General features: G+C 38.4%; 1 protein-coding gene across 1 annotated transcript in view; it reads right to left on the reverse strand.

The window, feature by feature from the left end:
• Positions 1–1,885: 1,885 nt before the first annotated feature.
• Positions 1,886–16,745, reverse strand: part of LOC127654777 (receptor tyrosine-protein kinase erbB-4-like) — a 514,812-nt gene continuing 499,952 nt past the window's right edge. The window contains exons 21-28 of the mRNA XM_052142143.1: positions 12,455–12,610; positions 11,273–11,348; positions 10,870–11,016; positions 8,749–8,846; positions 8,445–8,615; positions 3,592–3,925; positions 2,774–2,988; positions 1,886–2,545 (exon numbers count right to left, since the gene is read on the reverse strand). Of these exons, the coding sequence (XP_051998103.1) occupies positions 2,315–2,545; positions 2,774–2,988; positions 3,592–3,925; positions 8,445–8,615; positions 8,749–8,846; positions 10,870–11,016; positions 11,273–11,348; positions 12,455–12,610 (1,428 nt within the window). The 3' untranslated portion in view covers positions 1,886–2,314. The remainder of the gene's footprint in view (positions 2,546–2,773; positions 2,989–3,591; positions 3,926–8,444; positions 8,616–8,748; positions 8,847–10,869; positions 11,017–11,272; positions 11,349–12,454; positions 12,611–16,745) is intronic.

Genomic DNA, 16,745 nt, shown 5'->3' on the forward strand with positions numbered 1-16,745 from the left:
CACTAAAATTCCCTGATTTAATTTTCTTAGCCAAAAATGTAATTTGTCTAATTTGTTAAAGTATCTATTATTACGCGGCATCAGCAATACCCCCATTGAAAATATCTCTTTTAATTAAAGTGCTCCACGTAACAGTAAACCTTCATATTCAAAAAGCACAACAAAAAAAAAAGCCAAAAATATTGCAGCAAAATGAATGCATGTGGGCGGGTGGTGTTTGCTAAAGTCATGTGAGCTATGATTATAAAGAATGAGTATTCAATCAGTGCTGTTGATGTTTAAACAAACTCATGTGGCTGTGCCAAGCTGTTAAGTGCTATGAAAACCATCTCACATCTCCTAAACACCAACTTCCCATTATTTTACCTCTTATGAGAAAAGCATAGTGCCTGGCAGTGTTCAAAACTATAAACAAATCTGGCCTTAGAAACTTGGATGGCATAGTTTGAAGATGTTGTTTTCCAACATTTAAGAAGGACAACAAGCTTTCAAACCTCTAACAAGTTACATTATCTTCCTAAACTTGTATACTTGTAGTAACTTTCATGAGAATTTTGGAACTCTTCCATACTTCTTATAGAAAGTCATTATGGGAGACAAATGGAAATGACAGATTTGAGGCAGTCTCATCTCTGGCCTGGGGGCAAACATTCCATTCTTACTTTCTCATTTGTCCCTCATGGCATGATGGTATTCCTGTCTTCTCTATTTCATAGGTCCCCACTGTCACAGTTTCAATGAACACAGCTAGAACTAGCTGCCATCTTGATCACTTCATGCCACTGTGAGTTTTGTGCATCTCACAGACTTGTTGGATACATTGACTTTCTTCTTATTAAAGTTTATACAGTTAATAACAGTTTTCCGGCCGTATTTCAAAACTGAAGCCAGGCATCATGTGCTGTTGAGTTTTCTGTGCAATCCTTGGCTTCTGTAATTGTGTAAATAACCATTTGCCATATGTACTGTATGTCCATCTACATTGATGATCTTGGTCGCTAGAATTGATTTCAGCTTCTAAAGTTCAAGGTAGACGCAGTTTCTCAGTCTGGGTTTTTCTTCCACACAAAACAGTAAAATATTACAGAAGGTGACAACTCTGTGAGCACACAGATCAATGCTGGCTATATCGACAATAAAAACGATATTACAGTACACTGTTGCAGATCTGTTTTTATGAAGATATTGATTTTGTAGCATGGTGCGGTAAGACCTGGTTTCTATATAAGTACAAACAGACTCACTGAGAATTACCGGTAGCATTTCTCAGCATGGAGTGCTTCTATTCATCCAGTGCCTTTAAAGGTTGTTTTACTTCACCACTTAGAAGGGCTGTTACCAGTGTATAAGCAAGTGGGGAATAATACCAGTCTTACTTAAGAGCTCATATCACAAAATGATGAGGGAATGTCTCAAAATAATTACAATGAAAAATAAAAATGCCTTGTTTGAGCAATACGTTACATGTGCATATTGACCAGATGAATTGTGGAGACGTTTTGAACCAAACACCCCACAATGTGTTGTCCTTTGTGGATATGCCATATGAGAATATTGGTCTTGATCTTCAAAGTGTTTTACTGTAGCATTCCAGGAGGCCAAATGTGTAGGCTATACCACAGATGACCTTAGTGGGCCACCTTGTCAAAGGGCCTGGGACGAAATGTACAGTTCCCAGATGACACCACTGCATAGCAACATATATGCATTTTCCACTTTACTCAGGAGTGGACTACTAAAAAGAACTATATTGCATGTAACAATAATAGCATCAACAGCTAAAATCATAAATTACAACAGATTGCATCAAATCAAAATCCCAAAAAGATAAACACATGATAAATAGTCAAATTTGCTGTAATTGCACAAAAGAATGACTCTTGCTGCTTGTTATAGATTATATTGGGCATTGGCATTGGTACCTAAACACAGGTACCTCTTGTGTGTACCAAATCAATGCTTATTTGAAGTCAGCACTTCCTTACAATGAGGTGACTGTAACATCTACCATATGATGGGAAGAGTATCACTTTAGAGCTTTCCAAAGGGTTGGGGTGACGTAAGGGGTCTTAATGGTGCTCAGAGACAAGCAGGTAAGAGTTTTGACTGATGTGGTCATCTATGACCAGTGACTTTGGAGGAGAAGCTCACTCGAGTGGATCAGTTCCAGGTCATTGGAGGTGTTAAATCTAGTTCATCGAGGAGAGGAGACCGGGATGCTGGTGTGAGAGCCAGGGTGAAAGCACAGTATGACTGAGACGGTTTCTCTCTCTCTCTGTTCCTCTTTGTCTCTTGCTTCCATTGTTATCTGTTGCTACACAACAGTGTTCCTCTGGCGGTAGGGAGGCGGTGGCAAAACAGTGCCTGGTTTTAGCTCGTATTCTGACAGGTACTCCTGGTTCTCAGCCACCGCCGGTCGGATCCGACCGTTCTGCCGGTAGAAGAAGCGTGTGCTGCAGTCCTGCAGATATTCAGGGCTTTGGAGAGTGGCCTTGGGGGGAAGACTGTGCTGCCAGTACTCAGGATTGTCAAATATCTTTTTGGGCTTTTTGTCGGCCATGATGGACCCAGAGTGAGCCGGATGGAGGGTGTGGATTGGGTGGAAGGTGTGTCCGGGATGGGCGGAGTGAAGGGTATGGCCTAAGAGGGTGGAGATGCTTTGTTGGCCTTGGTATAGAGGCTGTGCTGTGATGTGGGCACTGGGTGCTGCTGGTTGCATGATTTGGGTGAGGTTCTGGCTGTTGGAAGGTCCAGTATTGGCTGCTACTGCTGCCGTTTGAGCCACGGGAACTCCATTCTTCTTCAGGAGATCGTGAGTCTTATCCCCAGAGTTATGGAAGGTGTTGAGGTAAAGTGGATCGTTGACATACTCATCCTCCACTTTGGGCTGGCCATTGGAGGCGCTGTGGTAACCTCGTTCTATAGTGTGGACCTCGCCATTTCTGTGACGGGCAACGAAGGGATTCTCCTCAACAGGGTTAAGATAATCTGCAAGAGAGAAGACCAGAGGAAAAGTAAAGAGTGGAGTGCTTTAAAGCTCAGTGGGATATTTGTACTCTGGGCTTTAGATTCAATGAGTGCAACGTCAACTTTTAAAAGTGCATATCCAGACACCTGTGTTGTTAAGTTATATTCATTCTAGCTTTTTTAGCAAAAGAACACATTCAGTCTGTACAGCATCTAAGGCATGAAAACTTTCAACTAGAAGTATTTTTTAACAGTCTACGTGAAGGTTACTAACTTTAATTCACAATAAATAGGTCACAATCAAAGAATGTCCTGTTTCTACCACAATTTAGCCCAATATTCAATAGCGCTTTTCACACTATGCTTAACCCTGGGTTAAGGCCATTTTTGAATCCTTGGTTCAGCAAAGTTTCACACTTTTCATAAAATCTTGAAACTTCACAACCCAGGATAAAGTATTAACCCAGGGTAAAATATAAACTATAAAATAAAACAAGATAACCCATGATTATGCTAACCCAGGTATAAAATTGTCTCTTGGTAAACAATTGTGAAGTGTATGTGAGTTCTCCAAAATCAATCTGCTCTAACACTCCTACTCAATCCAGTTTAATCTTCAAGTACCTGAGGGCATTTTGTCCTGCATAGCGCTCATGTATCCATCCTGGTCAGTTTCAGCTCTGGCTCCACGTTCAGACAGTATCACAGTTGGATCTGCACTGTACCGCTGGCCACTACTGTCTTCTCCGGTGCTCATCCTGGGAGAAGCCTTCTTCCTGAGAGTACCATTACAGCGGCTGCCTTCAAATGCCTCTGAGGGCCCTGAGGCCCCCTGCTGGGCCATAGATTGCTTCTGAGTGGAACAAGCTGGGCTGACTGCGGACACAGCTACGACCCTTGGGATAGTGGCCATAATCTCTTCCATGCCAAAACTACCATCCTGGTAGGCAAACTGATTCTGCAGAAACACATTTGTAGCCTTAAAGAAATAGTTCATCAAAATATGAAAATTCTGTTATCATTTACTTATGTACTTACCTCACTTGTAATAAAACAAGTGACTGAGGCTGTATGTCCCTAACATTCTGCTTAACGTCGTCTTTTGTGTTACACAGAAGAAAGAAACACATATACTGTATGTTTGGAATAGCATTAGGAATGGCAGAAATTTAATTGTTTGGGTGAACTATCTCAAAATCTCTCAAGTGCAATCTATTTATGTTTGTTTTAATTGAACACTTCAAAAGAGGCAAATATTGTATTCTTTTGAGGCTCCAAATCTTAATACATTTTATGAGATTTAATAAAAACTTGACAACATTGAATGAACAGATGGGAGTGTTCGGAGTGAATGGAACACAGCTTTCTTGGTGCAATTTTAAATCTTATTGCAATTAAACTATTTGTTTTTCTTATTGCTAATCCTCAGTCGCAGTCTTTCTACGAGCTCCCCTTCATAAAAGCACTGTTGTGGTACCACGGTACAGTAATGATACCAAATACAATGGTACTGATATGATAATGATTACCATACTGGATTTATGTACCATAGAATCATTATGTACTTACCAACAAAACCATGGTGTTACCATGGTCATATGTCCAATTACATGGTAAAAACATTGTAACTTTTGGTAGTTTTTATTTTGTGCTGTGATCTTTCTGCAGTAAGCTTGCAGGTGTTCTGTCTGCCCAGAGAAACACTGTCTGTGTCCTGAATTTAATGTCTGTTTTCTTATTTAGCTTTACCCCTGACATTTCCTCTTTCTCTCCACTAACCACAAAACACCAATCTCATATCATCTCATCTCTCTCGCTCTCTCCATCCTCTCCTCCCCAACACCTAACCACAAGCAATCTGGAACTCATTGCTGTGAATAAAGGGTGCTGCTGGGGAGATCATTCTGTAGAAGTCTGTAGAAGAGTAAATATAAGACTGAAGACTGCTGCAACAAATTTAAAACTATACTTGATGAGAACATTTATGTCAAATTAAATAAAAAAAAATGCTTTATGGTGTATATTAAATAACCATGTGATAATGTCTATTTTTGGTTAATCCAATTATTAAATATTTTACGAATATATAATAATAATAATAACCATAATAATAGATTATAACAAGCTATGTATGCCTAAATAAAATAATAATAATAATAATAATAATAATAATAATAATAATAATTTCAGACTTGTATTAATTTATGCTTTTTTCTATCTCCGGATGGATACACGACTTTGTGCCCTAGAAAAATATCTAAATGACTTTGAACTCAGAAACTGAAAACATGTTCTTCATAGTACAGGTGTATTCAAGTAATTGTTTTGTAAATTCCTTTAAGTTTAAGGAATTTACTGATCTGGTCGGCCTGGGTAGCTCAGCGAGTAAAGATGCTGACTACCATCCCTGAGTTCCCAGGCCGTGCTGAGTGACTCCTGCCAGGTCTCCTAAGCAACTAAATTGGCCCAGTTGCTAGGGAGGGTAGAGTCACACGGGGTAACTGCGGATGCTGCGGTGGATGGCATGAAGCCTCCACAAGCGCTATGGCTCCGCAGAAACACGCACAACAAGCCACGTGATAAGATGCACGGGTTGATGGTCTCAGACCGCAGAGGCAACTGAGACTTGTCCTCCGCCATCTGGATTAAGGCACGTCACTATGCCACTATGAGGACTTAGAGTGCATTGTGAATTGGGCATTCCAAATTGGGGAGAATAAGGGGAGAAAAAAAGGAATTTACCGATCCATCATATTATTTATAAGTCTAATAGTGTAGTTGCAAAGAGTTTATGCCAAACCTGAAAAAATAGCTGAAGAAACACTTTCAAGTATCCCATTTAGCATTTACACATCAGTGACCAAAGAAGAGCTTCAATACACATGCACTCACAAATGTGCCTTTTCCATTAAGTCCAAACTTCGAAGAATAGAGACGAATTTGAATTAATTTTACAATCCACTATTTGGGTTATTTCCAAAGCTCAGTTTATACAGCAAACTGCAGGCAAAAGATTTCTGTAATGTTCCAAAGAGGCTCTGAAGGATTGATATCCCTACTTGATATTCATACCACTCACTCGTTTTTCTTTTCCAGTTAAACAAAAACAAAACACAAGCTAGAATGCAAAATGGCACACATGGTTAGCAAACATGGTTCAGGCGAAAAGAGGATGCATTTCATCACACCCACATACCCACCCTCCCACACACTATCTCACATCTTTACTATAGCCATTTTGAGTCACTGGCAAAGACTGATTCAACCCTGAGATTTTGCCCCTCTATGTTACAGTTAAGAGCTGCGAGTGGCTGCCAAGCTGCATCCTGATTGGTTGCCCTTTCATTGTGCCCTCAGGCACAGAAACACAGTAAAATGTAAAACTATACTTGCCTATAGAGGTGTGCAATATGATGAAAATGTTATTTCACGGTATGAGTAATTTTATATTAGTTACAGTTAAAAAGATTGTTCACCCAAATATGAAAATACTGTTATCATTTACTCATCCTCATGTTGTTCCAAACCCATCTGACTTTCTGTCTTCCCCCGAACACAAAAGGATATGTTAAGCAGTATGTATACTTTTATTGCATATTTTTCCCATAAATTGAAAGTGAAAGGTGACTGAAGCTGTCCTTCTGCCTAAAACCTCCTTTTGTGTTCAATGAAAGCAAGTCAGTCATATGGGTTTGGAACAACATAAAGTTGAATTAATGATATAAGAATTGCCATTTTTGGGTGAACTATCTCTTTAAGAGCAGTGAGTGGGTGCTGAGCTGCATCCTGACTGGTTGCCTTTCTTGGTCCCTCTGTGCACACAAACAGTTAATAACACAGTCATTGCTGATGAACACAGAGCAAATACCCACTCTTGAGTTCCAGTCAAGGGGCAAATATCAGCTTCACTTGAGTGAGGACCCAGCTATTTACACTGGCATGCTTCTGTAATGAAAAGCCAGCCATGGAGCTCATTAAAACCACACCAATGGGGGGGGGGTACTTCACACGAGATCCTTAATACGCATCACCCAAGCACATGACTGTTGGTATTTGAAATGCTCCAAAAAAGTAAACAATAACATACAAAATATTCCGTCAAATCGTGTGTATTATCAACATCTCAATGCCCTTAAAGGAATAGTTCACCCAAAAATTTTAATTCTGTTATAATTTATTCACCCTCATGACAATGACTTTTCTCTTCCATGAAACCCAAAAGAGGTGTTACACAAATTGTTAGGGACTGACAGCCCCTGTCACCATTCAATTTCATTGCATCTAGATTCCATACAATAAAAGTGAATGGTGACTGAGGCAAACATTCTTCCTAACATCATCTTTTGTGTCATATGGGCTTGAAACAGAAAATGATAACAGAATTTTCCTTTTTGGGTGAATTACCTCTTTATACAACAGGCGGGCATTGTTTCCTCTTTGAACAAGGCTTTTGAAACATATTTCATATTCTAAGGGCAGACGGGTTCAATTTAGGAAATCTAGCTGAGCATCTGTGAGTGGAGGGCGGTGGGCTGGGTTTTTTCAAACCTCTAGTGTGGGTAGACTTTAATTGGCCAAAGCCTGGGGGAGCATCAATCCACCTCAAGGTCAAAGTCAGTCAAATGATAGACTTTCAGTTCAGCTCCCAAACAATAAATAGAGCCTCATTCAAAGAAGGAAAACTGAAAGTGCATTCAAATGTAAAACTCTCCTAAAATATTGAAATATGTGCAAAATGCTCCAAATTTGAAGCTTGTGTGTATGCATGATGTATGTGTCAATGCATCAATGTCTGTGTGACCTCTTGTCCTCTGGCTGATTTAGATCATAGAGATATTTCAATATTTGACAATACTCATTTGGCAGATTCAATTTGATTTTGTTCTGAAAAATGTCATCAAACGTGATTGATTCTCTCCAAATATGTTACAAGACAAAAATCTTTGAAAGACTCCATGATGAAAAGTATTCGGTTGAAGGGATAGGCACTTTCAAGAGTTACAATGATGTTACAAAGCTTTTTATATATTAAGGGAAAGATAAGGGAATTTGTAATTCTTTTGTGATTGTCTTTCTTCCATAAAACACAAAAGGAAATCTATGGCAGAATGTCCAAGCTTCTGTTTTCCCTACAAGGTTATTTTTTTCCACTCTCAAAGCTATTGTATGGCTTTAATATAGCGCAGTCATATATACTAGTTTTATGATAACCAAATCGTCCTTTTTTTATGAGCTTGGCAGTGTAAATCACCATCCATATTCATTGAATAACAAATAGCAGCTCAGATATTCTGCCTAACATCTACTTTTGTGTTTTACGGAAGGAAATAATACAGGATTCGACATGGTGGTGAGTTAATCTTGTTAAAATGTTTCACATACTGCACAGACAAAATACACAAACATTTTGCCATCAAAAATTTATGTTTTGAAAATATTAAACCAAAAGTCTCTGGTGTGAGATTTCGAAGACTCACTCTGTTGGGATCCATGCGTGATCTGGTTGTGTATGCCAGAGGAGGAATATTGAAAGCCTGTGGCACCAGATACTCCTCAGCATCCATCAGATCTTCTAGCTCCTCCTCATCAAGCAGACTCTGGAAGAACTTACTGTCATTGGGGCTGGGCAGCTTCATGCGATCATCCCCCTGACACAGACAGGTGTCAGGTGTTTATGCATTACACACAGTTGAATAAACCTTTTATGGCCCTTGTCATCAACTCTCATCACAATTATGGTAATTTAAGTTGGTATGGTAAATTTAGTTCTCAAGCTTTTACCTGGATGACTAGGTAACGTTGTGGGTCTCTTGCCATTCGGCAGAACTCTGCTGCAAGCTCTTTAAACCTGGGTCTGCTGTCTGCATCTATCATCCAGCCTTAAAGGAAACAGACGTAACACGACTTTAGATATGAGCAGCGGGCTACATAGTGCACAATATTTCAGCCTAAACAAAGTAGTAAACTTTCTGTTATTCTGTAGTAATTTTACAACAGATTTAAAGAATGTTCGAGGTTTAATACAAGTTAGAGGTGCACTCAGTAATTTTTGTTTTTATGTCATATTGGAATTAACACTGACACCTACTGTAGGGGTGTGGATCATCATTTTTAAGTTATAGAAGCCATAGTAAAAATTCATTATTCAGTCATTATTCATATTGATCTTTTTCACAGCAAAAGTGATCATTTCGCTTTGAAAGACATTCATTAAACCAGTAGATTCCTATGATGACATTTGTGTTGACTGTCTGTTATTTTTGAAGCTTCAAAGGTTGTATCACCATCCACTTGCCATTTAAGGACATTCGGGGCTTAGATATTTTCTTCAAATGTGTTCTGATGAAGAAAGAATGTCATACACACCTGGGATGTCATGAGGGTGAGTAAATGATGAGAGAATTTACATTTCTGGGTGAGCTATCCCTTTAAGCTTGTTATGCCAACCACCAAAAAGTAGAAGCGCAAGTTCACCACAACAACAGTGAATTGATGGAGGGATGCTGCAATGGAGACGCATTTAAAACACTTTCCTGCAACATTCAGCGCTAACAAGGACGTCCACAAATCAAAGAGTTATTTGTTTGTATTTTATTAATTCAATCATTTGAATTTTATATGCATGTATGTTTCAGGATTCAATTTATTTTGTAATTAACATTTTTAATAAAGAAAAAAAAAATACTGAGTGCACCTTTAAGAACCTAAAGACAGTGTGTCTATTACTGCAGACACTCAGTTTTGTAGAAACAAATTCAGCTGGACCATCTATTTTTGTTCACATTTAGATAAAAAATGGTGTGTTGCATCACATCAGATTTGACGTCATTGGTGCCAAAAGAGGTTCGCACATGTGTCATAACTGAATGTGATAGATCATTTTTAATATGATATTAATTTTAATTAATGACATTAAAGCAAACTTAATTTTGTTTCCTGACACACAGCTGCCATATGTTTTCAGAAGACTTGGAATATAGTGGAACTACATTTTGTCCTTTTTAGACACAATTCTTATAAAAATGTCTCCTTTTATATTCCATGGAAAAAAACGACTTGAGTAAGTAATGACAGGATTTCACCTTTAACATTGTGTGTGTGTGTTTGGGGGGGATAAAACCACACTAATGCCACCACAGCTCAAAATACAGAACATTTATTTTTACATATATGGTCTCAATGAAATGTCAATGCCAAGAAGTGACAGTGACTTAGCTCTGAGGGCTGTGTGTTTGTGCGTGTGAGAGTATGCCTTATAGGGGACCTGTTGTGCTCTTTAACATCGTGAAGGATGAGAGAGCAGGCCGCCTGCTGTCACTCAGAGCTGCAGTACCCTAGAGAAGCAACATAGCCCCTGCCTCACTACAGTGCTGAAATATGATGACCTCTGACCCCACATCCACATATTCCACTTGTGACAATCACATCAGTGTAAAGAAAAAGAGCTGGAATTTTTTTTATACTGACCAATCTCTGTCACATTAAAAACACTAGATCAGATTTATGCATGCCGAATTTTAGTTTTTCTAATGAATGCTGATTGGTCAAATGACTGCAGATTTCCACAGAATTGGAATGCATGTCATTTAGAAACTCCTACCAATCCCCCACCCATTGGATGTTTTATTTTTTCATATTTTTTGTTCTTTCTTATTTAAGCATGATTTTAGTTACCAAAAAGGCTGTAGTGTCACCTCTGTTAAAAATATTTTACAATGCTGAAATCCATTGCACATAATTCTTAATATTTCCCCCTCAAAATCAGTGCAGAAAAAAATAATAAAAAAAAAAAATAACATACAGATTCCATCTGGGCTTATTTATATTATCAGGGTGTGAAGAACATACTGTACAAATAAATTTAAACTGTGCCGAATGAGAATCTGAGAAAAGCACTCCTACATTTGACCATGACCATGTAGACGTCAATAGTGCAGATTGGAGGTTGAGGAAGCCTCTCTCCTTTTTCCAGGAGGTCAGGGATCTCTCGTGTAGAAATCCCATCATATGGCTTCCCTCCAAATGTCATCAACTCCCAGATAGTCACTCCTAAAAGAATGAACCATCATTAACAAATCTTGTAAGAATACTATCTCCAAAACCATTTTAATATGCAAAGACAAGTATAAGTAACCAATTTATAGCTTTATTCCCCAAAAAGTACATTGTGACATCTAAACAATACTTTCTTTGTTTAATAAAACTTCAGAGTTTTGGCGGGACCATCTATTTTCTGACCAAATAGTTTTACTATAGATTAATCCCATGCCAATTTTATTGTGGGTAGAATTTTGGCTTATCTCACCATAACTCCATACGTCGCTCTGGTGGGTGAACTTTCTGTAGTGAATGCATTCCAAGGCCATCCACTTTATAGGCATCTGACAAAATGGGGGGGGGGCACATTTGAGTTGTTTGTGTTTAATAAATAAAATGTACGGTTATACTGCACATAGTGCAGTGAGCAGAGAATAACTGATATTTTACAAAACATGACAAAGTTTCTTCAAAGTTTACATAGCTAAAGTCAAACCTTATCACAGTATCATGCATAATGCATTGAGGAATCTGAAATTTTATATTTCAGAAATGGAATGACCAGTAATATTTAATTATTTTAATCTTTCACTTTGGTGGAATGAAATAAAGTCTTTATACAAAATAATATTCAAGTATGGAAACTAAGTTACTTTTAAAATGGGAAGCAGGTTGGACTATATGTGTGCACAGTCCCAGTGAGTAACACCCTAAACTAGTTTTCAGAGGTGTACGATATCTCCTAACTCAGAGCACAAACATGCTGATTCATAATGGTAGATGTTTGGAGCTAAACAGAACAGCGCAAGTCCCAGGACACTCTATTTTAGTAACCAGAGGGAGATCCAGATGAATAAGATCAAATCAATTTGCACATCAAGTTGAGTGCAGGAAAAGGACACAGTAGCGCCAGGTGGGTGGAAAGGTGATAAAAGAGATTGAGAAAATTATAATATTCAGCTGAAGAAAATGCAGCAGTAAACAAAATTTTACATTTACAGAAAATGTATGTGGTGCTTTTCCTTGTAAAATTTACTGCTATAATGTGGATGGTTGCCAGAGCGTTGGTAGGCATTTGCTAAAACTTTCTGAGTAGAATTTATTGTGTTGCTATGAGGTTGTGGGCAGTAAATAGGAGGTTGCTTTCGAGCCCAAGTCTCATATCTCTTTATGCCTGTAGCGTAAACGTGCTGATTGAGTGCTAACGTTTAATACTTAGGTTTTTAGAACAATCCCCTAACTCTAAGTATGAACAGTAATAATAGTGATGCTTCCCTTAGCAAAATCGCAATTAGATTGCCACACAAGACTGTGTTTTAAACCCAGGGACCATCAAGGGACAAATGTGAAAACAAATATCTTGATATTAGCGCAAGTGCATTTATAAACCAATGCTATGCAAAAGGATGAAAGCATGCCCTTTGTCTTGCTGGTGTCATGCAACACTGACCTTTCCTCCATCTGCGTTGTATTCCTTCTCATCTGCATCCAGAAGGCGAGCCAGACCAAAGTCTGTGATTTTTATGTGGTTGGGTGACTTCACCAGGACGTTCCGAGCAGCCAGATCCCTATGCACAAGTCTCCTCTCTTCTAAGTACATCATACCCTGCAAACAACACAAAACTCTCACATTAAAAAATGACACATAACGGACCACAAGTTAATTAAAAGTGCTTAAAAGGCCTTGTTGGTATAGTCATTATTTACTCGTCAAAGGTCTGTTTTTCACACAAAGCTATCATGGCTTCAGATCGCTCTGAACATTGCACATGCATTGTTGGTGCTACTTTTAAAGTTCTTATATAGTGGGTTTTGGTCCTCTTTGGAGCTTGACATCTCTGGTGACTATGAACTCGTTGTGTGGAAAGAAGAGCTCCATAAAGATTACTCTACAAAAAAACAATAAGAGCATGGTTTCTAACAACATGAGGGTGCGAGAATTATGACAAAAAATCAGTTTTGAGTGAACTACTTCTTTAAAATTAGATGAGAATTATATTGGTAAGAAATAAGACATTAGAATCAGAATGAGCTTTATTGCCAAGTATGCTTACACACACAAGGAATTTGTCATGGTGACAGAAGCTTACATACATACATACATACATAAAAACATACATTTAAACATATATTTATATATTGACATAAAAAATTATAATAATACAAATGAAAAGAAAAAAGATATAAAAGATTTATATAAAGAGAAACATACAATAGAGCAATAATTTTATTCAAATATTTTATATACAGATATACTGATATACAGATATACTTATGTGCAGGTGATGTAATGTCATTGAAGCAGAGGTAGGATATGTTAAAAAATATAAATTAAATATAGATAGAAGTAGGAATGGATGCACTGAATATTGCATATGGTTGTGTTAACAAACTGAAAATTATTTGGGGGCAGTAAACTGTTCATGAGTTGGATGACCAGAGGGAAAAAACTGTTCCTGTGCCTAGCTGTTCTGGTGCTCAGTGCTCTGTAGCGCCAGCCAGGGGGCAACAATTTGAAAAGGAAGTGTTTTGGGTGAATGGGGTCAAGAGTGATATTACCAGCCCGTTTCATTACTCTGGATGTGTACAGTTCTAGCAGGGTGGGTAGGAAAGTGCCAATAATCCTCTCACCAGTCCGAACTATCCTTTGAAGTCTTTGATGTCTGACTTGGTAGGTGAACCATACCAGACATATATAGAAGTGTAGAGGACAGAATCAATGATTGCTGAGTAGAACTGTATCAGCAGTGCCTATGGCAGGTTGAACTTCCTCAGCTGGCAAAGAAAGTACAACCTCTGCTGGGCCTTTTTAAAAATTGAGTCTATGTGGGTCTCTCATTTCAGGTCCTGTGAGATGATGCCCAGGAACCTGAATGACTTCACATCAGCTACAGTGCTGTTTAGAATGGTGAGTGGGGGTAATGTTGGGGTGTTCCTCTCACAGTCCACTATCATCTCCACTGTTTTGAGCATATTCAGCTCCAGGTTGTTTTTACTACACCAGATGGCCAGCTGATGGCCATCTTGGATGAGCCTGATGACAATAGTGTTGTCTACAAACTTGTTAGTAGAGGGGTCCTTGGTGGTGCAGTCATTTGTGTACAGGGAGAAGAGTAGTGGTGAGAGTACACATCCCTGGGGGGCACCATTGTTGATTGTACATGTACTGGAGGTTAATTTCCCCATCATCACTAGCTGCTGCCTCTCTGTCAGAAAGCTGGTGGTCCACTGACAGATAGAGGTGGGAATAGAGAGCTAGGTTCATTTAGTTCATAGGAAAGTGGGTTTGATGCTGTTAAATGCTGAACTGAAGTCCACAAATAGGATCCTTGCGTATGTCCCTGGTCTGTCTATATGTTGAAGTATGTAATGCAGTCCCATATTGACTGCATCATCCACAGACTTGTTAGCTCGATTAGCAAACTACTGGGGATCTAGAAAGTGTCAAGAGATGTCTTCAGGTGGGCTAACACCAGTCTCTTAAATAACTTCATAACCACAGATGTCAGAGCAATGGGTCTGTAGTCATTAAGTCCTGTGATTTTGAGTTTTTAGGACAGGGATGATTGTAGTGAATTTCATAGTATAAATGTACACAGGATGGGTTAAAGTGCCTGCATACCTCCACCACTATATGTAGGGAAACAGTATGTGTGAGCTAGGAATTAAATTAAACTATCCATATTCTACATCATGTAAGGAAATTTATAATGGAATTAGTCGCATTCGATAACCATTATAAATTAGATAAATTACAAATAACTAGATTTTTGGTCGGAATAAAGTTTTTCAATATTAAAATCGTAATACAACGTCTCATTGTATCCGCTCACAATTTATATTGTAAGGAATTAGCTTTAATATGGGAATTATGATTAATTCCCTTATTGGAGTAATACTATTCTCGTGGATTTCTGAAAACGATATTACACATATTTAGGTATAGTTTGAAGTGAAATCTTTTAAAAACAGGGTTGAGATTATTTATCAAAATATACCACAGTCAAATTATCTTTAAAACGGGAAAATGAATGAATAATCATAACTCATAATTAATTATAAATATTTGGATCAGTTTATATAATTAACTCGATGTAGCTCAATTAATATTACAATCAATTAATTTGTCTAGCGAACACTCAGTATTGATTTCCTATCAACTCTAGGAAAGGATATATTTTGTGGCCACAGAAAAATAACTCTTTCTTAGCATGTAGCTGTGATCAAATTATTAAATTGACATTGATTTACAAGCAGACCAGAATCAATCTGAATCAATCTGTAATCTGATCAGCCAGCTGTTCCAGTGCTGCGCTGACACACGCTTGTAGAGGAATATAAACACTAACAGGAATACACGAGGAAAGCTCCCATGGCGAGTAGAAAGGTTTGCTGTTTATGAAGAGTGCCTCTAAATTAGGAAAGCACATTTCTTCATTGTTGTTACATCTGTACACCAACATTCGTTGATGTAAAAACACATTCCACCACCTCTCGTTTTCCCCATTATCTCCGCAATGCGATCTGCTCTGAACAGTTGGAAGCCCGGTAGATGAAACGCGCTGTCTGGAATGGCTTCACTCAGCCAGGTTTCCGGGAAGCACAATGCAACAGAATTTGCAAAGACCTTATTTTTGAGGGGTGAGGAGAAGTAATTTGTCAGTTTTGTTAGGAAGAGAGTGCTGATTTGCTAGATGGATGCTTGGCAGCGGGGTTCGAAGCTGCACTGTAGGAGCTTGACCTGAATGCTTCCCTCGTTTGTGTCTTTTTGCACGCTTGTACAGCACCGCTGCTCCTATGACTAAAATGCCCAACAGAACATATGAGTAATCAAAAATTGGTAAAAGATTGTCTGCCGTGTGCTGCTGAATATTCAGCAGCTCATCTCTGTTACAACTGATTAGAAATAAATGATTAAACACAGGACAAACAAACAAAAAGAGCAAAATAACTGGAGAGCTCCATATAGAGTAGCACCATCTCTAATACATTAGCAGTAAAAATCAACTTTGTTTTCTCTGAAATTAATTTTAAAGGCACTTTATGGAGGGATTAGATTGCAAGGAACAATTATTAATGGAGATTGTTCATATTGATAAGCAATGTGGCAGCGTATCGCAAAACAATTACAATTCCAGACATCAATTTTCTGGATGCATGTAATCGAAATCGAAGTCCAAATTATGGCATGGAGGCCTTTCACAGGTCTGCTCTCCATCCCTGAGAAAACAGCCTCTCTACTCTTCCCTCTAACAGGGCTTTCGAGTGCCCTTAAACTGGTGGCTGGATGAAATTTTAATCTTAATGTGATTGGTGGAGAGGCAAGGACAGCATGTGGCAAAATGCTTTTACTGAGAGTGAGAGCTTGCAGAAGTGGGGACATACAATTTGAGAAGTCCAGTGTTGCATATAAAACATGCTTTTTAAGATGAGAAGACTACATCTGCTGTCAAAGAATGACTCTGGTTTCAAGTGCTTATAAAAGCAAATAAATATGAGAATATATTCAGAGGATATCAGAGGAGGAAAATATGGTGTTTATTACATTACCTGTGAAGCACCACTTTTTCTGTTACTATGGTGATGATGTAGTGTAATATGTCAAATCTGAGTGAGAACTAAATTCTAACTGGGAAATGTCCAAAAGCCACGTCAACAGTGTATACTCATGACTTGGCATGTTTCTTATTGCAGTGAAAGAGACATTCTCCAATTTAAGTTGAGCTTTGAACTGGTTTCAA

The sequence above is a fragment of the Xyrauchen texanus genome, chromosome 14 (genome assembly GCF_025860055.1).
Source record: "Xyrauchen texanus isolate HMW12.3.18 chromosome 14, RBS_HiC_50CHRs, whole genome shotgun sequence".
Lineage (NCBI taxonomy): Eukaryota > Metazoa > Chordata > Actinopteri > Cypriniformes > Catostomidae > Xyrauchen > Xyrauchen texanus.